General features: G+C 42.6%; 1 protein-coding gene across 3 annotated transcripts in view; it reads right to left on the bottom strand.

The window, feature by feature from the left end:
* Positions 1 to 23,654, bottom strand: part of UAP1 (UDP-N-acetylglucosamine pyrophosphorylase 1) — a 36,659-nt gene extending 13,005 nt beyond the window's left edge. For all 3 annotated transcript variants that reach the window (XM_072759613.1, XM_072759612.1, XM_072759611.1), the window contains exons 1-5: positions 23,476 to 23,654; positions 14,908 to 15,244; positions 5,766 to 5,970; positions 3,308 to 3,483; positions 1,719 to 1,891 (exon numbers count right to left, since the gene is read on the bottom strand). In XM_072759613.1, the coding sequence (XP_072615714.1) occupies positions 1,719 to 1,891; positions 3,308 to 3,483; positions 5,766 to 5,970; positions 14,908 to 15,187 (834 nt within the window). In that variant the 5' untranslated portion in view covers positions 15,188 to 15,244; positions 23,476 to 23,654. The remainder of the gene's footprint in view (positions 1 to 1,718; positions 1,892 to 3,307; positions 3,484 to 5,765; positions 5,971 to 14,907; positions 15,245 to 23,475) is intronic.
* Positions 23,655 to 25,619: the final 1,965 nt, after the last annotated feature.

Here is a 25,619-nt window from a genome sequence, read left to right on the forward strand (position 1 = left end):
TATCTCTTTCTTTCCCCCATCAATCTTAAATGCCATGTTTTTATATAGTGCACGCTTATATATACATGGACTTATTTCTGACTGATTTATTCTGTTCCATTAATCTGTCATTCTATTCTGGTTTCTGTACAACACTCCTAATTTTTTTATTTACAACCCAGTTTAGTACCTGGTAGACTGTCTCCGTCTTCCTTCCTTATCATCTCTTCTCGGCATTTTCCTGGCCACCTTTACATGTTTTTTCTAAACTTTACAATCACTATGCTAAGTGTCCCCAAAACAGTCTCACTAGGGCTTTGACCAAAATTGTGTTATACATTAATCTGGTAAGAATTGATAGTTTTACAGATTTCCAGAAAAGTAATATTCATATTAATATTTTTAAATCTTCCAAGGTGTTTTCACGTTTATTCCTAGATACACTATATGTTTTGTTAGCTACCATAAAGGCAAGTCTCCCACATCATCATCTATGCAACTAAAAAAATGCTGAAAAGAATTAGACCAAGGACAGTCTTGTCATAAGGCATTACAGACCTCCTTCTATCTTCTATCAGTATGTTTGTGATCAGTTATCAATCTCCTTCACTGCCTTTATCTGCACATTTCCATCTTTTTTTTTAAGATTTTTTTAAAAATTTATTTATTCATGATAGACACAGAGAGAGAAAGAGCAGAGACACAGGCAGAGGGAGATGCAGGCTCCATGCCAGGAGCCCAATGCAGGACTCAATCCCGGGACTCCAGGATCGCACCCTGGGCCAAAGGCAGGCGCTAAACTGCTGAGCCAACCAGGGATCCCCACATTTCCATTTTAATCATTAGACTATCATGAGGGCACCTGGTGGCTCAATGGTTAAGCATCTGCCTTTGGCTCAGGTCGCGATCCTGGGGTCTTGGGATCGACTCCCACATCAGGCTCCCCACAGGGAGCCTGCTTCTCCCTCTGCCTGTGTCTCTGCCTCTCTCTGTGTGTCCCTCATGAATAAATAAAATCTTTTAAAATAATAATAAGACTATCATGAGGTGGCTTGTCAAACACCTGACTAAAGTCTCAATCTGCTGTTCCCTACATATCTCCTTTACCTCCTACTCCAGTAACTGTGTCCTAGGTGGGTTAATCTGATCAAATACAACTTGATATTAAAGAATCCATCCCTGGCCTAGTGATAATCATTCACTTTCCAAGGTACTTAAAAATCACCCCCACTTTTTTTTTTTAAGATTTTACTTATTTGGGGCACCTGGGTGGCTCAGTTGGGTAAGCATCTGCCTTTGGCTCAGGTCATGGTCCTGGAGTCCTGAGACTGAGTGCTTCATCAGGCACTCCACAAGGAGCCTTTTTCTCCCTCTCCTTCCTGCTTGTGTTCGTTCAGGCTTCCCACTAAGCACAGAGCCTGACACGGGGCTTGATCTCACAACCCTCAGATTATGACCTGAGATAAAACCAAGAATAGGACACTCAGCTGTGGGAGCCACCCGGGTGCCCCACCCATATATATTTTTAAACTCTTACTTGTGATGGACAAGTATACAACATTATTTCTAGAATCAAGCTGCCAATTTAACAGTAAGTAGGGGATGGTTTAGTTACTTTAGAAAGATAAATGGTTCTAAAATACTCAAATCACCCTAATAATTCTAGTTCGAGTCCTGGAATGTATACACTGACAGAACAAATCCAGTGATGGCCTCACTACAGTTGAGAAAGGCATTACCTTTGCACCGCAGTCTGCTCCTTTCTGAATGCAAAATCCAATGAACCGTGGGTCTGCCACTTTTACTAGAATGTTGTCAACACAATAGACATGAATGCTCCAAATGCCTCTCTGTTCCATGTCCTCCACAATATTCTGGGCTGCAAGAGCCCGATAAAGACCACCATTCCCATCTGGGAAATAAAATAGCCCATTAGCAGTACACCAAAACCCACTGTAACCCAAAACTGGTTTACCAGGATTAATGTTTCCAAAGTGGGGTGAAGATCTCCGAAAAGCAGTTTTACATCACAGTGCCAAGAGAAGTAAATACCCATAAGGAAGAATTCAGGTTTCAAAAATTATACTACATGACTTTGAAAGTAACTCAGTGTTAAGTATCGAGAGAATAACATTATTAATCATATTAACGTAGGACCAGGCAACCCAAAGACCGTATTTTTCTTTTTAACTCAGCCTTTTTAACAATTTCACCTGCAATACATTATGAAATATAAAGTTCTTTTTCAAGCAATGATTATTTCAGAACATGTCAAGTTTTATTAATATTTGTATGGTTCAAGCTAGCTCTGTGTTTATAGTCCCAACACTGACAATCTCACCCATCTCAGAAATAAAAATACATCAGCATTTTATACCAAATAATATGTTAGGAAACCAGATTAATATGAAGGTCAGATTTAAAATAAATACAGGTAAAAGCCTCTTCTTGTCCCATCTATTTTTAGTGTGAAGCAGTTTTACATCATTTAATGTACTTCATCCATCAACACCCTCAGCCACAGCTTAAAAAATTGTAAACTCCACAAAAACAGAGCAAAAAACAGTAAAGTCTTCCATTAAAGAAAAAGAAATAGAAAAAGAAAAAAAAAAGACTTTAGATGAAATAAAAGCCTGTATCTTGAGACTACCACTGTTAACACTATTATTTATCTCCTGTCAGCCTTTCCTCCACAAACATTCACATAGATACGAATCTGTCGGCACAGTTATTTTTATAGAGTTCACATCGAACTCAGGGTCACTGCATGTAGCTACACAGGCAGTGCACTGCCCAATGTCAGGGGTGCTTTTAACACACTGCAGTGTGCACACACCACCTGCCACCATACAGGGCCATGGCCCTCACCATACCAGGCAAACAGCTTCACGCCTCCCATTCTCTCACTCAGCCTACTGACACTACTTCTCTTTGACATTTAATATCTCCCATCATTTTATTAGTTTGAGAATACTACAGATAAACCATAATTTAGTTTCTTGTTTATTAAATAGCAAATGGTTTCCAATCTTTACTACAGGAAGTAATGTAGCCATAAACAGGCTGATATAAAACACTGGGTAAAGAGAACGGATACTCCGCATGCTACTCAAGCTGTTCTCAAGGGCAGACATCCACAAAAAAGTACAAAAGCGTATCCATTTCACCCATGGGCATTTTATTTAAGTCATTGCCAAATTGCAATAAAACTTTCAATATTAATTTTTTAACATCTACATCACCATATTAGAAAGAAAACCAAAAGCGTAATGATTTTTGTTACTACCATTTCTAGTCAGTCACCCTTTAAATAAGCATGGTTACAAACCTGGAGCCATAGAAACTTTGTTCTTCTCTTCCAAAATAATTTTCCCATCAAAACTCATGGCGGGCAGCATTCCCTGCTGAAAAAAGATTACATTCTCTTTTTGTAAACCAAAGTACTTGTGCTTTGTGAAGAATTCCTTTGTAGACTCCATTGTTCTGCCACTGGTCATTATGTACCTTGCAAGAGAAAAGTACATCTTCTAAGCAATAGTGTTCCGTGAATTAGGGCATAATTCAATCTTGTCTATTTTCTAGGTGAAAAACAATCATTGAACGCGCACTGCACTGCCTCTTTGTTCTGACTTCCTTCATCCTCTTCCTGGCTACCCAAGTGCCCCTTTCCCAGTAACTTCATCAATCCTACATATGAAATACATCTATGTAACAATATAAACATACCTGCTGCAACAGAGAGCCTATAAATTGGCTTAAACAAACATTTCAGAACTCTGTGAAAAGTGTATTCTAAATTTAAAACTCCCATTCTAAATAGCTAGGGAGAAAAGGTAAACATAATCTACTCTAATGAACTCTCATAGCTCTTTTTACTAAGGTTTTGAAATGTAATCTGGGCTCTGCTCACCTTCCATTTAAAGTCTTAAAAGTATAAATATACTATCTGTTCTCACAAAAATCCAAACCATATCAGTATGGCAAAGGAGTCAAAAACTCTATCTAAATCCATAATTAGTAACTGTAGTAGCTTTTGCCCCTACTAGAATGTAAGCCACATATAAGTAGGGATTTTTGCCTGTTTTGGTTGCTGATACATCCCCAGCACCTAGAAGTAGCTATTCAATATATGTTGAATGAATAAAGAAAGAAAATAGTATAATTTCCCAATATACTAAGTATCTATTTAATAAGTTATCCTGGGTATTTTGAACTCTGAGTATAAAGAGGTGTCTAAACAGCTCTGCAAAAGAAAAGCACAGAGATTCTGACTTGTGAAGAAAAAGTGAGAAGAAAATTCAACACCATAGTGGGAGCCAGGGCTGTAAGGAGAATATTGGCTCCTTAGAACACAGATGTCCCTTAAACATCCCCAAAGGAATCAAGATGAAAAAATTAGTTTATTGCCGGCCAATACTCATGTTGAGAAGAGCTAGCAAAGCTGGGAAATTTACAAAAAGCCTATTTTTAAAGGCTTCAGAGAGCTATAGAAAGAACATGGGTTAGAACTAAAATTCAAGACAGTGGGAATCTTTCAAAGAGGAGCTAAAGATATGCAGCTGCCTTTTCCTGGGGGTATCTGCTCATCTGGGATACAGGCTAGTAGCAAGGACTCTGGGCTTGGACCAGGCAGGACAGAGAAATGAGCAGAGCTTCCATTGGTCACAGAGGGCTAAAATACAAGCTTAGGGACTTGAGGGATCTCAAACTCACAGCTGGTTTCTCCCTCCAAACATAATTTCCAAAGCTGCTCTGGGAAAAAAGATTTAAGAACTAAATCAAAACTTTTAAAAAACAAAGCAGAACTTCCCATATCTCTTGGTGCTCAGGACACCAACATTTGCCGAGCTAGGCCCTGAGAACACAGCATGCTAGCAAAGCCGGGAGATTCTCAGCAGAGATCAGCAGGACTTTCAGCTGGTGTATGAGGGAAGGGTGGGGTATAGGGAGAGCTAGATAACCTGGCTGGCACTTCAGGACAAGAGTTTCCAGACTCTGAGAACTGCCCGAGTGCCCAGAGCAGTGACTATAAATAGCCTCTTTCACGGAGTCATGAAATATCAGATGCCAAAGATAAAAAAGAGACCTTAGATGTTGGTGGGGTGGGGTGGGGTGGGGAGGTAGGAGGGAGAAAGCCTGAGGAAGAAAGGTAAGAGGGAGAGAGAAAGAGGGAGACTGGGAATCAGAACAGCAATGGACCGCTCAACGGTGATGCTAGAAACAACAGAATGACACCTTCCAATTTCATAGGGAAACTGATTTTCAATCAGAAATTCATACATAGAGACGCCTGGGTGGCTCAGCGGTTGAACGTCTGCTTTGGCCCAGGGCGTGATCCTGGAGACCTGGGATCAAGTCCCACACTGGGTTCCCTGCATGGAGCCTGCTTCTCTCTCTTCCTATGTCTCTGCCTCTCTCTATGTGTCTCTCATGAATAAATAGTCTTTTTTTTTAAAAAAAAAAAAAAAAAAGAAAAGAAATTCATACATAGACAAACTACCACTCAGTATAAAGTTTCTATGCTGAGAGAACCCAATGAATCCCCAAAAGTACTGAGGTAGGGGTGCAGAAGTCTGAAGTGAATATATATTGTATATTAAGACCATCAAGTGATTATTTATCTAGCTGTAATACAGATTACTTTTAACATATATAGTAAATTACACCTCCTGGGAAAATTATTAGTAACAGGAAATATGTCTGCTTATGAATAAAGTATACATGCATTTTGAATATTATAGACTGATATATGTTTAGACACTCTCCCACAACAAGGCATATCTTACCATGGAATAACACATTTGTTGCCATGATATTTTTCAGCTAACTGCTGAAGCTTCAGGATACGCTCCGCCTGAATCTGAAAAAGTGTCTTATGAGATGGCAAACCAACATCATACATCCCCTTGGGATATGCAACACCGAGTCTTGTCCCCTGCCCGCCAGCCAGAAGGAGAACTGCCACTTTGTTCTGAGAAATCTGAAAAAGTCCTAGAAAAGAAAACACTTGTATTACAAAACCTCCATAATTCGACATTTTAGGATTACACACACAAAAACTAGCAGCAAAGAGTCACCCTATCTGCATAAGGCATAAGGAACAAGAAACCCACATGCAATCATGGATAACTACCTTGTTAATAAAAACATCCTTACTAGTAAAAATGAAATTTATTTAATAACCAAACATCAGTGAGTCATATGCTTTAATGAATTAATAATTTTTTTTCTGATAACGTTAGAAGGCAAAGGCTGACAGATGTTACAAACATCTTACAAGGGTCTGTCTACTTATTAGATGTGGCGTGTCAAGAGAAAGATAATGGAAGACACTTGGACTTCCAGATAAATGATATGTTACTGAATTACCTGTAAATCCATCAGTGACACACAATTAGTCAACAAGCACGAAAATAGGCTAGACAAGCTACCATCCAGTGAATGAAAAGAGGTGAAACCCTCAGGAAAGCAGTGCAGTACAGTGGTCAAGAAGCCAGGCTCTGAAGTCAGGACACCTGGGTTTGAAGTCAATTCAGCTGAAAAGGCTTCGGGGACCTGTTGCAGAAGGGCAGGGCATGAGGCGGCTTTGTGTGGTGATGGAAATGCTCAGCATCTTGATTGGGGTGGTAGTTATGTGAATGTATAAATATGGCAGAAAGTTATAAAACTAGTGCATTCATTGTATGTAATTATATATCAATAAAATGGATTAAAATGCAGGGGTTTTTTTTGTTTTGCTTTGTTTTTGCCAAAGAGCCATCAATCCCAGCTCACAAGAATGTGAAACTCAGAGTCTTTTTGTGGATGATTTATTTCCATTGCCAGGAAGCCTATCAGTCTTCATCAGTTGAATACTCAGCAGTAAGTAATAACCAAACATAATGCTTGAAACAAAATACCATTCTCTGAATCAAAATAATTCAGGATGGATTTAAGATCCAAATGCAAACAAATGAAACTAAATGTTATTAAAAACAGAGGCTCTCAGTTTGGAATTTTTGTAAAAAAAAAAAATTTGCCATAGACCATTTCTAAGAGCCACCTCCTCATGCAAAGCTGGACCAGCTCAGCATCACAAGGCAGAGTGCCTTGCAGGGAGAGGCAACATGGGAACTGGGTCCTTGGAAAGCTAGAAAGCTGGAAAATGCCAGATGAGATCAAGCAACGGTTGACAGGATTTGTTCTTGTTTTTTTTGAAATCCTCAGGCATGCTATGAACAATGCTTGCCACTATCCAGAACTGTATGCTAGCCCTGAGGGGGGACTGGTGGCCAGTATCCATTGTTATTATTTGTTATATCCTTAGGTAATGAGGATTTGCTTAATTTACCAACTTTGTACTTTATGTTTTTGATGTGTTAAACTTTCCTAAAGTTAACGTGCTAGTACATTGAGCACTTAAAGAAATACTCTATAAGCATGATAAAATCAGAACCTCTCTAGTCCTAATTCTACAATCTATCCTCAGGAGTCAGTAAGCACAGCCCAAGGACATGATCCAGCAACTATCCAGCTACCAAAAAATTTAAAAGCACATCAGGTATTTCCATTATTTTCACCTTTGATACAAGGCTAAGCTTTGCTCCCTGAGACCTAATTTTTCTCTTTCTTCCTGCCTAGAACCAGAACTGTCTTTGTTATTTTCTCCGCAGCATTTCACTGTGCCTTATCAGAGTGTGGAAACAGACCCCAAATTTGTAACTATAATCTAAGAGGAAGGTATAATTTCCCCCATTTTAGAGGTAATAGGCTCAGAGAAGTTGCAGATCTTACCCTAGGTCACAGCGCTAGTCAATATGAGTGAGGATCAGAAACTCACTCCAGCCCCCCCTGCCATGCACTGTACAGCCTCCTGCAGCCTCTCTTTACACCCAAACACTGAACAGATACATCACAGCACCATAGGTTTAAGGGCTATAAACTTTCCTTCCTATTTCTTTCCTGCCCTTCTTCTCTTTTCCACTGAATTTGTGAGAGATTGTGTTTTTTTTTTTTTTTTAATCTATCCTACCTACCACTCTACAAGGAAAAGCTGCAGGGTACAGTCCACATTCTCCAAAACTTGCCAAACACTGAAATTTCTAACAGCCTTCAAGATCTGCATCCCCCTTAAGTAAACACCATAACCACCATGTAACAAAGACTAAGAAGAAATGAAACATTCTGAAGGGAGCAGGATATAGGGCAGTTTCGAAAACTGTTTTACATTTGGTTATTCCCTGAGTTATCAAAGAAACTATGGCTTCTAGGGAGTTTAGTTTAATTCTGCTGTCATCAACCCAAAAAGCATTATTTTAATAAAATACAGGTAGGTCCATAATTCCATACACAACCCCATGGATCAGATTTCAGAAGGCAAAACTCTTCAAAATTAAGAAAACGACTATAGTACAGTACAATATTATATGTTATCTCCTGCAATCTCATTATGGGATAAATGAAGTTCATCAACAGTTTCATGTCTGTTCAAGTTCGGTTTTGCTACAAAACAGTCTTTGCACTGCTTCAGAACTGCAGATAAATAACTTTGGTCTGTCTGAACTCTTGGACAGCAAAGGTGTCAGAATCAGAAATATTTCTAAACATCTTCAAAAAAAAAAAAAGTCCCAGATAAATATTCTGGACACAGAGGCCTTTGTTCTCTTTGTATTATTCATTTTCTTCACTGAGCACATGTGTTTTAAGTTGTTTCACTGTGGGCAGCCCTGGTGGCGCAGCGGTTTAGAGCCGCCTGCAGCCCAGGGCGTGATCCTGGAGACCCTGGATCGAGTCCCACGTCGGGCTCCCTGCGTGGAGCCTGCTTCTCCCTCTTCCTGTGTCTCTGCCTCTCATTCTCTCTCTCTCTCTGTCTCTATGAATAAATAATAAAATCTTAAAAAAAAAAAAAGTTGTTTCACTGTTAATGTGGCTCTAGTTATCCTTTCTGATGACCTCCTTCTTTTACCTTCAGTCCAAAAGTCAATGATTTCCCACATTACCCGGAGAAGGTAATGAAGGAAGAAGCCCGGCTCGGTGTTCCGGCTCTAAATGGCCACCCAACACCAACCAGTGCTTTCCATAGGTTCCAACCAGCTATCACAAGATCACTGTATAAACTTTTCCCTTCCTTGGATCAGTTCCCTAAACCACAGCTTCATTCCAGTTTTCCAAATTTTTCAGTTTTGGAAACAAGCTCTCAAACCAGCAGCTCAGGGTGGTCTCATTCTTTATGCAAACATATGTTTCCTAAGCCCCTGTCTGCCATACTTTCCTCAGTTTTTTTTTCCCATCTATGGACCTGATGACCCATCCAATCACTACATCCTAAAAGAAGCATGGAGATTAGGCCTATGGGTGCCCAACTGCAGGCAGATCTACATTTACATCTCATCCCCATCTAATCGCAACTATTACAATGAGTTATAACACGATCTATGTGGATTTACAATAAAAAAGGTTTCTGCACTGACCTCTTCCTGCTTACATATCTCACTTGTGAGCAGACAGAGAAAAAAATGAGGAAAAAAAAAGCAGTCCCTAGAGAATCAAGGCCCACTGCATTTCAAGAACTAAATGCAGCTACAGATGTTAACAAGATCAGACTGTGTGTTCCTTGGCTGAAGCACTCACCCACCTCATCCGTGTCACTATAATAAAATTGCAATGTTTAAAAAGTGTGTAACACATTAATTAGTATCTGTCTTACAATGACAGATAAAATACTGCTTGAAATTAAGTGGGCCAATAAAAGTCAGCAAGCTGTTTGGCTATATGGCAATAATACTTGATTTTAAACTGTATTTGTTGTAACACAAATTTTATATGGGCAGCACTGCACCTATCTGAGAAATGTTAATTATACATGTACTTAACCTATGTGTCAATTAGGAAAGTATGAGCTTCTCCTACCCCAAAACAACTTCTGCAGAAATATGGGGGAGGAAGGGGGAACCAGGAAAGTACAGCACTGTTATCACCCTTTCCATCCTTCCATTTGAGGACAGTTAATAGCTTTCATACAGATCAAATACAGGAGTTAAAAAAAATAAAAATAAAAATGAAGCCAGAGTGAGCAGTTGCCAGGGCTAGAGTACGTTGCTCTCCTTGGAGAGTTATGTGTCATAGGCCCAACAGAGTCTGAGAACTTTTCCTGATAACACTTATAAGAAACAAAGAGAAGAGTTCACAGTGGCCTGAAATAGGTCAAATGCTTCCTGGATAACTTCCTGCTTTGACTAGGGCCTCTCATACACTTGGACTTGGGTATGTGCCCGAAACGAGGAGGAGGGCACAGGTGCATTCGAAGTACAGCACTGCCAGAACTTTCCATTTAAACTGTCAGCACCCCCAGGACACTGAGGCAGGTAAACCAGCGATTAAACTAGTGGAAATAAAGGAAGACGATCCAAGAAAGTTAGAGAAGATATTTTAAGTCTTTAACTTTTAATCATATTGTACAGGTAAAACTATTATTTAATAGATTAAGTATTTCCCAAAAATGTCAAGTACAAAAAGCAGACCCTAAGAGAAATCACTATTTGAACCAGTTTTAGGTACTGGAGAATTATTGTGAATTTCATGAGTTATAATAATAGTAGTGAGTAGTAAGGAAATATCCATATATGTAGAGATGAATACTCATCTCCATAAGGAGATCCAAAAATAACATGATGCTTGAGATTTGTCTTCAAGTACTACAGCAAAGAAAAAGAGGGACAGGTGAATCAAAAGTAACAAAACTTTGATATTTAACAAGGTGATACATATGTGGGATTCATTATACTGTTTTCATCTCAAAAGATTTGATTCAAAATATTCTTGAAACTTTTCCTAACAAATTTGTAAGTAGCCTACAAAATTATACAGCAACCATAATCCCAGTGTGTGTGGATATAAGAAAATACTATAAAATATTATCAGTGAGTATTTATCTCTGGAATGTGGGATGGCAGAGATTCATACTTTTTCCTTTATAATTTTTAGTTATTTTTCCAATTTTTCTTTTTTTTTTTAAGATTTATTTATTTATTCAGAGAGAGAGAGAGAGAGAGAGAGAGAGAGGCAGAGACACAGGCAGAGGAAGAAGCAGGCTCCATGCAGGGAAGCCCGATGTGGGACTCGATCCCAGGTCTCCAGGATCACACCCCAGGCTGCAGGCGGCGGTAAACCACTGCGCCACCGGGGCTGCCCTATTTTTCCAATTTTTCTAAAATAAGTACGTTACTTTTAAAATAAAACAAATCTATTAAAAATATCAGTATACTATATTCCAGAAAATATAGAGAAGATAATGTTATGAATGCTTTTTATAAACTATCCACTTCCTGTTTTACAATGCTATATGGTAGAGAGGCACCATTCAGATTAATTTTATAAATGTGTCACAGGCAAAAGAAGCTAATACTGGATATTAATATTATAAAACTGGAAGATGGTTTTATGCTCAGTATAAGCATGCATTTCTTTGATAAAGACAGGTTTTTTTATTAAGCAAATACATTTTCCCAATATGAGTATCTTTTTTTTTTTTTTAAGATTTTATTTATTTATTCATGAGAGACACAGAGAGAGAGAGATAAAGACACAGGCAGAGGGAGAAGCAGGCTCCCTGCAGGGAGCTTGATGTGGAACTTGATTCCAGGACCTTGGGATCACAACCTGAGCCACCCAGGCGTCCCCCAGTGTGAATATCTTCACTAAAACGATATTCTCATAGAAGCTGCTGATTACTTCTCTCTCTAGATCTCAGCTTCGTAAGATAGAATTTTTCAGTTGTTCCCCTACATCCCATTTTCTGCAAGTGGCCAGAACACATTAAGAATTAAATTAGGGGCACCTGGGTGGCTCAGTCAGTTGAGCATGGGACTCTTGATTTTGGCTCAGGTCACAATCTTAGGGTCTTGGGATAGAGCCCAGCGGTAGGCTCTATGCTGGACACAGAGTCTGTCTGAGATTCTCTCCCTTTGCCCCTCCCACCCCCTGCATGCACACACATGCACTATCTCCCTCCTAAATAAATAAATAATCTTTTAAGAAAAATAAAAGAATTAAAGGGTGCCTGGCTGGCTCAGTCAGTAAAGCATACAACTCCTGATCTCAGGGTTGTAAACTTGAGCTTCACATTGGGTGTAGAGATTACTTAAAAATAAAAGCTTAAAAAAAAAAAAAGAGAGAGAAGAAGATAAGATCTCTTCAACAAGGAGCACAGTGGTCATTTATGTGTTTATCCTTCAGAAATAATTTTCCAACCTATGCATGAAAATGTCCATTTTAGCGTCAATAGCCACCATACATTCTGAAAATACTGCACAATGCTTTCATTTCCCGCATCTTGAGGAGGGGGATGCAGGGGGCACTGCCTTAGATGCAACTGCCAGGCTCTTCCTCCTATCTGAGATACAATAACAACTAGAATCTTCACAATAGCAATCTCTTCCCCTTGATAACTTACTGCAAAAACTTCATTTTGTTAAGAATTTGCACACAAGGAAGTCTCTGGCTAAGTGAATGAAAAGTTACAAAGTCTCCTTCATCCCTACTGTTTAAGCCACAAATAAAAATCTCCTCCTTGACAATAAGCCAAAAGGAAGTTTGTTTTGTACTTTCTTGTGGTATACTTGGTTGTAACAGTTCCGGATTTCAGTTTAAATGAAAAGTCATAAAAGTAGACTAGTTCCACAGATTCCAACAAAAAGGTCATAAAGACTCAAGGAGCTCCTGAGGGGCTCAGTCGGTTGGGCATCTGCCTTAGATTCAGGTCATGATCCCAGGGTCCTGGGATCAAGCCCCCAAGTTGGGCTCCCTGCTCAGCGGACTGGTCTGCTTCTCCTTCTCCTCACCTCACTCATACGTGCGCACGATCTCTCTCTCTCTCAGATAAATAAATAAAATCTAAAAAAAAAAAAAAAGAAGAAGAAGAAGAAGACTCAAATTATAGGAGGTTTTCACTGTTGTTCATGATCCCCACTACACAAGGTCAAAGCTTTGGCTTTCTGTAAGATTCTATTCAAAGATTCGCTGGCATAACATCACAAAGAGAAATAAAGGCAGCCCGGATACCTGAGGGTATGAAGGGCCCTGTGTGACTTTCATGCTGTTGTAGTAGCCTTTTTGAAACCCAGGGATGGAGGGGTGGGTTAATGAGTCCATAGTAAGTAAGGGTCAGAGTTATCACCACAGCTCTCTACTCAGAAGGATCCATCTGGAAGTCACTCTCTCACAGTTAGTGGCAGAGCCCTATTCTAAGAACCTAGATTAGCCTCTCCTCTACTAAACACTTGAGATCTAAAAGGGCACTTTCTAAAGATCATCTAATTATTTTAGATATTTTTTAATCTTCAAGCCCTTTTAAATAAAACCTCACGTAAAGATCAAATACCTAAAAAAAAAAAAAAAAAAAAAAAAAGATCAAATACCTAAATCATGTCAAACTACAACTGCTCCTGTAGTGGAAGATGGGAGTTAGAGACCGAGATGTTTAGTATCCGTTCTCCCTCCCTACATGAGACAGTCTCCCCAGTAGTGGAATCCTTAGGGTTCTCTCAACCAGTTTGAAAAACAGTAAACCAATATTCCCAGAGAAAGACATGGAAAGGAAGACAGAAGGTTGATAATGGCAATTATCTGTCTTTTTCTGTGGGGACAAGGAAAGCCAAAGAATGAAAGACAAAATAAAAATAGCAAGAGTGTGGTACAAAGATAGAGTACAAGATTGTATCTATTAATACTCCTATTACACATTTATAGGAGTAAATATACATATAATCAAATAATAAGTAGTAATGTGAGCAAATAAAAACATTTGATTAGGTTAAGGGCAACTTCTTTGTAATGCTTCTGTTATAGTGAAATTATTTTTGCAAGAAAGTAACATTTTTGACAAAGGAAAAAAAAAAGTACTAGTCAGATCTGTTCATTCCTTGGTTGAGGATGTGAGGTCCAGATTTGAAAAGGAGCACGTACAAACAAGGGCCTGAACTGCAATATTCAGTCACTTTTACTTACAGAGAACTAGTGGGTTATAAAAACCACAGCTCTTAATTCCACCAGAAAAGGTACACTTGATCTATTCTGCCATTCTCAAAAGGCACTCATTAGAACTGGTTATGGGGACAGATGTTATAGTATTCTTTAGAGAAAAAAAACATTGGGGCAAATCAACAAACATATATCAACCAACTTATAACTGTAAAACCTGGTTCTAAATCCCCTGGGACACACACAGCCAAGGGGGACATGGGCTGCTCTGCAGGAGTCTACAATGTAATGATGAAGAGACACAAACAACTCTTATTCTAAGAAAGAATGGAGGTAAAGCATTCCAAACTCCAACCTGGGACACTGAAAGGTCATGATCAAAGAATCTTAAATAAATGAGTGTATGTTCCCCACACGGCAGAGCCACTGCCACAGCACAACCAGGAGACTGCCTTTTGAGGTGCTCCAGCTGGCCAGAGATGGGGCAAAGGCCAGTCCGAGCTAAGGATAAGCATGAGCGAAGGCAGCAAAGACAGGACATTCAGAGAAAGGTGAATTATTTGGTCCCGCTAAAATGTGTGGGGAAGTAGGAGTGGAAGGAAATAGAGGAGACCAGACTGGAAATACAGGCCAGGGAAGGTTTTTCCATGAAGCAGCATAAACAGGATCACTGAACTTGTGCTCCGGGGTGGGCAATCTCGTAGAAGTGTGGAAACAAGCAAGGAAAGAGACTAGAGGCACATTAAGACTTGAATGAGAAGAGCCCTGAACAGGGAACAGAAATGTAAAGAGCACATGGGGGCTTGCAGGGGAGATGCTGCAGAAGTTGTGGCAACATAATCGAACACTTTTAATCAGTCACTTGGTTTAAGGTACAAGGAGAGTCCAAATCATCATTATGTGATCCAGCTACTTTGATACCTCTGGTCTATCTAATGACAAACTTTAAAATGAACATTCCATGCTCAGTACCTTCACTCTCCCAGGCTTGCAGCTGGTCCTGGTCCCTGGTGGCACTGCCCAATACCTCTCGAGGGACAGGTTCCATTCGTGCATCCATCTTTTCTTGCTGAGAGGACTGGTTAAAATCTTCAATGGCCTTCCGGAAAAAGAAGTTCAGCTCCTCAAAGTTCATGGCCTGGAGCTCTGCATAAAGTTCTACCTGCTGGGCTTCATCCAGCTCATTCCAGAACTGTAGCAGGTGTTCTTGTCCAGCTTTGGACAACCTGAGTTTGAGATCGTTAACATTCATAATGCTCTGGTAGCCAAGCTTTGTGAAAACAGAGGTGTAAACTCTGCACCTGTAAACCTGAAAGAAAAAAGCAACAGCAGGTCAAACCCCACCTCAAAACCTGAGGAGCTTTTCCAACTACAAATAAGTGCCTTTAAAAAAACCTGATATAGGGAAATTAGTTTCTGCCTTTCCCTCACAAGATTTGTTAAGGGACCCAATTGTAAAGACATAAACAGATGTTTCTCCAAAGAAGACATCCAGATGGCCAAGAGACACATGAAAAGATGCTCAACATCACTCATCATGAGGGAAATGTAAATCAAAATTACAATGAGATATCACCTCATACCTGTCAGAATGGCTAAAATAGAAAACACAAGAAACAACACATGCTGGTGAGGATGAGGAGAACCCTCATGCACTGCTGGTGGAAATACAAACTGATTCAGCCACTGAGGAAGACTCTTTGGAGGTTCCTCAAAAAGTTAAAAATAGGACTACCCTATGATCCAGCAATTAAACTACTGGGCATTTGCCCAGAGAAAACCAAAACACTAATTTGAAGGGATACATGGACCCTTATGTTTATTACAACATTATTTACAATAGCCAAATTATGGAAGCAAGTGTCTATCAACTGATGGAAGGATAAAGATGTGGTATGTGTTTGTGTGTGTACATAATGAAATATTACTCAGCCATCAAAAAGAATGAAATCTTGCCATTTCTAACAACACGGATAGAGCTAGAGAATGTTATACTAAGTGAAATAAGCCAACCGGAGAAAGACAAATACATGATTTCACTCATGTGGAAATTAAGAAACAAAAACAGTAAAAAAGAGAGAGAGAGAGAGACAGAGAAACCAAGAAACACTCTTTCTGAAGTAGAGAGAAACTGATGGTTTCCAAAGGGGATGTAAGGGGAATGGGTGAAATAGATGACCATACGGAATTGCTGAATTACCATACTGTACTCCTGAAACTAATATAACACCATAAGTTAAATATACCAGAAATTTTAAAAAATAAAAATAAATAAAAATTAAAAAAATAAACTTGTAAGACACGACTCAGCATTATAGACCAGGCACTGCACTAAGAATTTTACCTACAAGATCTCATTTAATTTTCACCAATTCTATGACATAGGTACCATTCTTTTACCACTGAGGAAGACTCCGGCACAGAGAGGCAACACAACCAGGCAGCTGGTGGAGCTGGGATGTTAGCCCACCAGGCGGTCTAATTCCAGGGCTCCTGTACTACCTCTGTAGTACTCCTCTGACCATGAGCTACCACTGGAAGAACACCTCACTTCTCAGTAATAACTGTTCACCTTCTAGTGCTAATGATGGAAATGATTCCGTTGCAATCAGTAGAAAACAAAATTCAAGAAGATAGGATCACCTATAATCATGAAAAATAAACTTTAACAAGCAACTTCTATAGAAAAGCAATAAAAACATAACTTTACTAAGAACTGAAACCTAAAAAGACAAGTGATTCACACACAACAATCAACAGACAAGATGTAATACAGCAAAATGTTAAACTGCATACTATTAAAAAATAAGAGAAAAAGGAAATATTTAATCTACTTGCCTACTATAGATGAATGCAAGAGAAGGTAGGCGTTGTCTAGAAAGAGTTCACAAAGGAAGCATGATGGAGCTGTGCCTCAAGGGTTGAGCAGATCACACAGAAAAGATCAGAAAACCAACAGAGTAGCCATGTGTGACAGAGAGCAGTAGGAAAGCTGAAGTTTTATGTAGCATGATGGGACGTGATGCAGGGTAGGACGAAACCATAAAGACGAAACCAAGCAAAGGAATTCAGACCTAACAGAATAATATAAGCCAACAATGGATTACTCAACTGGGCTATGTCACCATGCTCTGGAGAGATGAGAGAGCAACAGCATAAAACAGATCGTAAGGAGAGACAACTAGAACCAGGAAAACAAATTCGAGGACAACTGCAGGTACCCGGGATGTCTGGGTGGCTCAGTGGTTGAGCGTTTGCCTTCAGCTCAGTGCGTGATCCCTGGATCCCGGGATTGAGTCCCATATCGAGGTCCCCAAAGGGAGCCTGCTTCTCCCTTTGCCTATGTCTCTGCCTCTCTCTGTTTCTCTCTCATGAATAAATAAATTAATTAAAAAAAAAAAAAAAAGACAACTGCAGGTACGAACAGCCAAAGATCTGAACCACATTAGTGGCAAAGGAAATAAGTGAGTGGGAAAGGGAGAAATCTGAGGGTCGTTGTAAAGAATCTTAACCACATTATAACTGCTTCGACCTGAAGGACAGGAAAAGAAAAGAAAGGTACCAAAAATGTGCTATCTCCTACCATTAAGAACAGTGGTAGGTAACAGACATGGTGTTGTAGAGCAATGTTCTGGAGTTCTCTGTGCCTCACCTACCAGTAAAGCAAAATAAAAGTATCTGTCGCATCAGGACTACTAAACATCAAACACCATTTCCAAACTCAGGTCAAGGGAATCTACATCTGTTCCCTGAGGTAGCAATGACAACACCTATCACTGGCGTATCACTTATATATTACACAGTACAATTCTAAGTGCTTTACAGATACTGGTTCGTTTAATTCTCAAAACAATGCTAAGGATCTGTTACTGGGATGGCTTGACAGAGGACAATACTGCACCACAGAGAACTTGCCCAAGGTCCCAAACTTATAAAGTATAACAGCCTGGAGTCAAACCCTAACAACCTGACTCTTCCAGTTATGCTCTTTTTTTTTTTTTAAAGATTTATTTATTTATTCATTCAGAGAGAGCGAAGAGAGAGGCAGAGACACAGGCAGAGGGAGAAGCAGGCTCCCCGCAGGAAGCCCAATGTGGGACTCGATCCCGGGTCTCCAGGATCACACCCCGGGCTGCAGATGGCGCTAAACCGCTGCACCACCGGGGCTGCCCCAGTTATGCTCTTTCTTAACCGTTATGCTATACTGCCTCTGAGGAGGAAGACTGTGGGGTGTGAGGGATATGGAGTGGTCTGTGTGTGTACACGTGTGTGTGTGTAAGAGGGGGAGCAGTGAGAGTACATTGTTTATACCTTATTCACTAATATAGACACAACTGATATTCTTACATCTGATTCACTTTGCAGAAATGAGTTCACAAGCCAATAGAATGGAAAAAGAGAGAAAATGCACAGGATAGGCAGGTGGGAAACCTCACAGAATGAGTAAATACTTCATTTTAAAATGCATTACTAAGGGCATCTGGGTGGCTCAGTCAGTTGGGTGTCCGCCTTCAGCTCAGGTCATGATCCCAGGGTCCTGGGATTGAGCCCCAGGAGGATTGAGCCTGCTTCTCCCTCTCTTCTCTGCTTGGGCTCTCTCTCACTATCTCTGCCTCTCTCTAAAATAAATAAATAGAATCTTTAAGAATAAAATAAGGTGCATTATTATTTTTACTTGGTATTGGGCATATTGATCCAAATCAGAAATAATTTTAACTACTGTCCACTTAAAAATAAACTCAGGAAAGGTATTAATACAATAGAGACAGGCACATAGCTTCTGCAATTTTTTTCTTTTAATCAGGTGCCCTCTAAAACTGAAGTGATAGACTGGCTTCATGATTCTTCTTATAAAATCAACTTCAAATTAGATGAGCCTTACATAAGATTCAACGTGTTATATTTCCAACTTTTATTTTTGGCTTGTTATTTAGATGTATTTCAGGGATATGATGCTTCAAGTGTGAAATGAATGGTACTACTTATAAAATGCACTTTAAGAGTTACCAATGATTCCTAATGAAATTAAGGCATCCATATGAAACAAAAATGAAACCTTATTATCAGGGTGGGACACAGCTCTACCTTGCTGTCACCCAAAACCTTGTCCTTTCCTCCATGCACTTCTTTAGTCCCTCCTATCTACTGAAATCCCACTCACCCTTAAAGGCCTGCCTCACATACTCTAGCTTCAAGCGATCTTTATGGGCTTAGGAATCAAACAGAATAGACTTTTATTCCTGGCTCTATTCCTTGGGCTAAGTCATAGATACCTTCAACTCTGTTAATTTCATCTGCAAAATGGGAACAATAAAATTTTTTTCATCAGGTTCAGAGGCATACATGAAATTACAACCAGTAAGCAAATGAGACTCAAAAGGATTCAGTAATTTGCTCAACACTACATATCTAATCAACAGAAAAACAGGAATTTTAATTCAGATAAACCTGACTCTATGCCCATGATCTTTCCATCAGACAATCACTCTCATAAGCAGAGAAAATACCAAGAATTCAACCTCTCATTTAAGAGAGGCAGGAAAGCTGAAGGAAGCCAGCATCGGGCTCCAGCTCCACTCTCTCCTAAATTTGTGACCTTGAACAAGTTACTTAACCCTTCTGTGCCTCAATTTTTCTCATCTGTACAATGAAGATAAAAACAGTACTCATCTCTAAAGTTAAGAGGATTAATGAAGTAAAATGAAAAGCATTTAAGACAATACCTGACACATAAAAAAAGCTCTCTATAAATGTTACTAACATAAAAGTGAAATTTGGCCTTCAGACCACTGAGTTATAGCCCATAGGACATGAGACCTACTACTTGAGTTAGGCACTGGAGGATGAAAAGAAGTTTGTGAAAGGTAGAAGTAAAAGAAAACCCAGTCAGTGGGAACGGCATCAACAGTGGTTCAGGTAAATAAAGATATTCAAGGAAGAAGGCATAGTGCTGGGAAATGGGCGGCAGGTGGCCTTAGATTCAGCCAGGTGGCTGAACTGGTTTCAGTGCTGCTACTTCCTTCAAAGACAGGTGAGAAAAAAAAAAAAAAAAAGACAGGTGAGAGCCCACAACCTCACTCATGCCAATAGGTTACTACTCGGTTTCCTTTCCACATGCAAAGATACGTCAATAGACAATTTATGAAGGAAAATTATTTAACTTTCGTGTGCCATTACTTCATTTAGTATTTAATGAGCTGAGCACTTACTGTCTGCCAGGCGCTGATGTAGGGGACACAGACACAGCAACGCACAAAGCAACAACGTGCATGCCCACATTCCAGTACGAGACAGGCAAACGCATAAAATGTCAGGTAGGAGAAGAAAGTAGGCTAAGTGGTGAAAGCACAATGGGGGGATGGTAGATATTTTAAATGGGGTGGTCAGGTGGGGCCTCTGAGACATTTGACAAGCCATCCAAATGAAGAAAGAGCAAGCAAGTCAGGGTCTCAGAAACATTCTACGGACAGCAGTCCTGAAACACAAACGTGTAAGGTCAATGCAGCTGGAGCACAGGGACTGCGCCCGAGTGACTGTAACTGAGGGGGGACATTGAGCAGATCAAGTAGGCCTTTTGGTCAAAGTTAAAGACTCTGGGGTTTGGGAAGCCATTGGGGAATTTGGAGCAGGGGAGCTTCATGGTCTTAAGTTTCAGAGGGCTCATTCCTTTGTTGCGTGGGGAAAAAAATTCTGTTAACAAAGGCAAACGTGGAAACAAGCAGACAGCAGTTAGGGAACTACTGCAGTACCCTAGATGAGATGATGCTGGCTTAGAGCGGTGGTGGATGTGGATCCTAATCTTACAGGATTAGATAATGGGATGGAATGTGGAGACAGAAAGATAAGAATAAAGCAAAGAGGACTTCAAGTGGTGGTGCCATTTATTGAGGTGGGGAAACACCAGGACAGGAGCAGGTTCAGGAATATGCCAGGAGAGTGGGGGAATCAACACCTCACTTTTGGACATGCTAAACTGGAGGTGCCTATCAGACATCCAAATAGAACTGCTGATGAGACAGCAGAATGTAGTAGTCTAAAGTTCAGAGTTGATACCAGAGCTAAAGATACAACTTTCAAGGTCATCAGCATACATGACATTAAGTTATGAATGAGATCCCCTGGCAAGTGCAAATGGATAAAAAAGCAAAGAAGTTAGAAGACTGAGCTTTGGACACGTATTAGAATATTAAAAGGCGTTTCTATTGATTTATACAGATTTTTTTAAGATTTTTATTTATTTATTACGTATTTACTTATTTATTTATTTATTTATTTTAGAGAGAGAGAGAGAGAGAGAGAGAGATAGATAGAGAGGCAGAGACACAGGCAGGGAGAAGCAGACTCTACGCAGGGAACCTGATGCGGGACTTGATCCTGGGCCCCCCACACCCCGGGCTGCAGACGGTGCTAAACCGCTGCGCCACCGGGGCTGCCCGATTTATACAGATTTCAAGAGAAATACCATTATTTTTTTATTTTAAAAACACATCATGTAAAAAAAAAAAAAAAACACAGTTAAGACAGACTTTTCTATTGAACTATTTTCCAGGGAATTGGGCCTTTCCTAGGTCTCACCTATACTACTGCTTTTGCCCAGATTTAAAGGAGTATACTACAGCAGGAAGATCATCAGGCAACCAGGAAATTTAAGAATTGGAAGTCCTGGTTCTTCGTCCCTCCCCATCAAGTGACCCTGTGCAAACCATTCCACCTTCCCTGTGTACACATTTCCTCATGAAGACAATAAAACCAGCCTTCCGGGGCGTGCCTGGGTGGCTCAGTTGGTTGGGTGTTAGCCTTCGGCTCAGATCATGATCCCATGGTCCTCAGATAGAGCCCCGTGTCGGGCTCCCTGCTCAGCCTAGAGTGCTTCTCCTTCTCCCCCTTCTCTCCCCCTACTCATGATCTGTCTCAAATAAACAAATAATATCTTAAAAAAAAAAAAAAAAGCCTTGCTCACATGCCTTAAATGAGAGTCAAGAGCAGAGAGTTCCTGCCTACTAAAACACATATGCAAACACAGTATTATAACATTTTAAGATCCAAGTCAATCTCAGGAAGCCTGGGTGGCTAAGCCGTTGAGTGCCTGCCTTCGGCTCAGGCCATGACCCCAGAGTCCCAGGATGGAGTCCACATTGGGCTCTCCCTCTGCCTAGGTTTTGTCTCTCTCTTTGTATCTTTCATGAATAAATAAAATCTTTTAAAAAAGGTACAAATCAATCTTTTCCTAAGAAGTCATTAGATACGCTTCCACCTTCAGATGCTTGGGAAAACGGATCCATGCGACTAACAACTCTTAGGTTAAATTTTCCCCGTGCACAGGTTAAACTTTGATACCTGGCCACTTGGTGGTCAGTAAAGACTGACAAGGTCACATGTGCTAATCTACGGAACTATACATGCTCCTAACAGAACCATACTTGAGTTTTGAACAGGAATGATTTACCTATTTTTCTGGAGGCAGATAATAACCACAAAAATATCATTTCCAACCCCCCCCCCCCATAATTCTGGTAAGAGGTCGGGATGTGGGCGTTCATGGTACGCAATAGGCACCAATTCAAGAGTTGAGAGGAGGATTTTTATTTTGAGCAGCAAAGTCTGAAAAAAGTCAAGGATCTGCTCTGCAAAAGGATGACACCCATCACCTCATACGTCTGCATCGAAAACAATGACAAATTCGGCAAACATCCACGGTGATCAAATATACCTCTGCAGGGATTTAAACGCCAGCATGAAAGAAATCCACTATCCCCCCCCCTTTTCTGGCCTCCGTCCTGCCCCTGTAAGATGCCCCCCAGAACTGATAAGCAGACTTCTCTGAACTTTTGAAAACCAGCCTTGGAGTCGAGCCATCACCCTGAATCCTATAAATGCTTTGGCAGCTGGGCCGAGGTCTTCCCTAATCCCAGCTAACGGAGCCAAACTCACAATAAGGAGGGCACAGGAACTGCCTCCGGCTTCCCGTAAACCCCTGGGCCCGCACCCCGAGGATCCCACCTGGCAAGTCCTTGGGCTGCGCGCCGCTGACGGCACCCTCCCGCTCCCCGACTCCCACACGTGTGCTCTCGGCCCCGAACCCGCGGACACCCGCGGCCTCCACCCTGTCCCGCCCCAGCGCCCAGTGCAGCCCCCGACCCGCAGACCAGACCGCTCCGCGCCGCGCAGGGGGGGCAGCGCGGGGTGGGGATGCGCGCAGGGGGGGCCGCGCAGGGGGGGCCGCGCAGGGGGGGGCAGCGCGCAGGGGCACCGCCGCCCTCTCCGGGGCCCGACGGCCCGGGCCGCTGCAGCCGACACGTCCCCACCGAGGCCCCCGAGCTGGCGCACGGCCCCCCGGGCCCGAGGCCCCCCCACATCCAGGTGAGGCCACCGCAGCCGCTCGGCGACCCCCATCCCGCCCCCGGCTGGGGCGCGCTCCCCGGCGGCGTCTCCGCGAAAGGGAAGCGCGCGGGGCAGCTCCCCCGCCGGGGCTGTGGCCGTGGGAACGCGCGGGGCGACCCCGGGCCCCGCGTCCCCCCCCACCCCGGGCGGGCCCCTCACCTCCTGGGGCGGCTCCGGCTCCGGCTCCGGCTCCGGCTGCCTGCGCGCGGCCACGCCTCGGCGTCCCGCGGCCGCTCCGAATATATACCCTCATCCGGGGGGCCGGGGCGGCGGGGCGGGCCGCGAGCGGGCCCGGGGAACGCGGCCCCGGCCACCCCGCCCCTCTCTCGCGGCGACGAGTGGCTGCCCGCGCCGGGAGGAGCCGCCGCCGCCCGGGCCACGTCAGCGCCACGTCAGCGCCGCGAGCGCCGGCGGCGACGGGGGGCGGGGCCTCGCGCGTCACTCGTCCCCTGGCCCAATAGGGGGCGGCGCTGGGAGTCGGTCCGCGGGAGGCCCCGCCCCTCGGCGCGCGGGGGGGGGCGGGAGGGGGAGGAGGAGCGGGGAGGGGGACAGGGAGGGGAGGGCGACAGGGAGGGGAGGGGGGCGGGGCCCGTGAGCCGGGGTCCCTCGGGGCGGGCCGGCGCTGCTGGTGGTCCCGGGCCCGCGGCGGGGCGGGGAGCGCGGCCTGCGGGCTGGGGGTTTCCGAGCGGCCGCGCGCGGGGCTGCGCGGGGCGGCGGCTGCGGGGCAGCGGCCCCGGAGGGCGGGCCGGGCGCCGGGTGACCTGGGGTGGCATCGCGGGGCGGCCCGCTCCCCGCCGGGCCCCGACCGCCTTCCTGCTTTATGGCGTCTTTGGTCCCGAGCGCGGGAAGCGCCCGTTGGCTTTTGCGCAAAAGAGAAGAAAGGCAGCGGAAGGTATTGGGTAATGAAAAGCGCGCGCGGGCGCGGGCGCGGACGCAGAGGTCCGTCGGTGGGACTCCTACTTCCTCGGTATCCGACAGCCGCCGTGGGTGACCTGGGCCTTCGCACGGCCGCTGTCTGTAGTCGCCTCTGCTGTTTACCGTCCGTCCCGCTGCACGCCTCGCCGGCCGTGCACACACGCTGCATGCTCGGTACCGGCCCTTAGAAGCTCGTTTACGTTCTGAGCAGCGTTGGGCTTTGCAGTTTTGCAAGAAGTTCAGTATGTTGAAATCAAAACACCACCACCGAGATTCAACAAAGCACCTTCTATAAAGAATTTCTCGGGGACGCCTGGGTAGCTCGGCGGTTTAGCATCTGCCTTGGCCCAGGGTGTGATCCTGGAGTCCTAGGATCGAGTCTGGCATCAGGCTCCCTGCATGGAGCCTGCTTCTCCCTCTGCCTGTGTCTCTGCCTCTCTGTGTGTGTCTCGTGAATAAATAAACAAAATCTTAAAAAAAAAATTCAGGCATTTTAGGTGACTTTCTTCTAACCTTAAGTTACAAGAGCCTTTTTTCATTGACTTAAGCGATTGCAAAATCACCCACCACATTAAGTGAACAGAAAAGTGTACACTTCATAAGTAATGCTGGTAGATTCATTTCAGGAGGTGGAATATTTTCCTTTTTTCATGATCCCAGAACTTCCCTGTTAAGACCAGGGAATTTGAAAACAGAATTCCAGCTTTTTTATTGAGTATGATCTTTGGTAAGTTAATTCATGCATCAGTTTTTCTCATCTATACAATACAAGCAATAATAGAACAAGCAATAAATGCCCTTGGGGTTGTTGTGAGGATGAAACCAGTTAATAAAAGTAAAGAATGTAGAGCAGAATGAACACTAATAAGCTTTAATTGTTGTTATTTGAGTGCTTATCCTATGTTAGGTGCTTTTCTAGGTCCTGGATACTTTGATATACTTATCACCATCTGGAAAGCGTCTTGAGGTCATTTGGATCCCATATACTGTAAGGAACATTTCTCTCAAATCCTTCATGACAATTGAGAAGAACAAATACACTCCCAGTTCTACTTAAGGAGACCTAGGGGGATCCCTGGGTGGCGCAGCGGTTTGGCGCCTGCCTTTGGCCCAGGGCATGATCCTGGAGACCTGGGATCGAATCCCACGTTGGGCTCCCGGTGCAAGGAGCCTGCTTCTCTCTCTGCCTCTCTCTCTCTCTGTGGCTATCATAAATAAATAAAGATTTTTAAAAATACTAATAAAATTATTGGAATCAGTTATAGATTTGGTACTCCTAAAACTAAAAAAAAAAAAAGAGAGAGACCTAGAAACCTGCCCTCGACATGTAACTGAATATAGCATGTGACCTTTAATGAAAGGATGAGAATTTAAGACCTTGCTTTCTT

The sequence above is a fragment of the Vulpes vulpes genome, chromosome 5, assembly GCF_048418805.1.
Source record: "Vulpes vulpes isolate BD-2025 chromosome 5, VulVul3, whole genome shotgun sequence".
NCBI lineage: Eukaryota > Metazoa > Chordata > Mammalia > Carnivora > Canidae > Vulpes > Vulpes vulpes.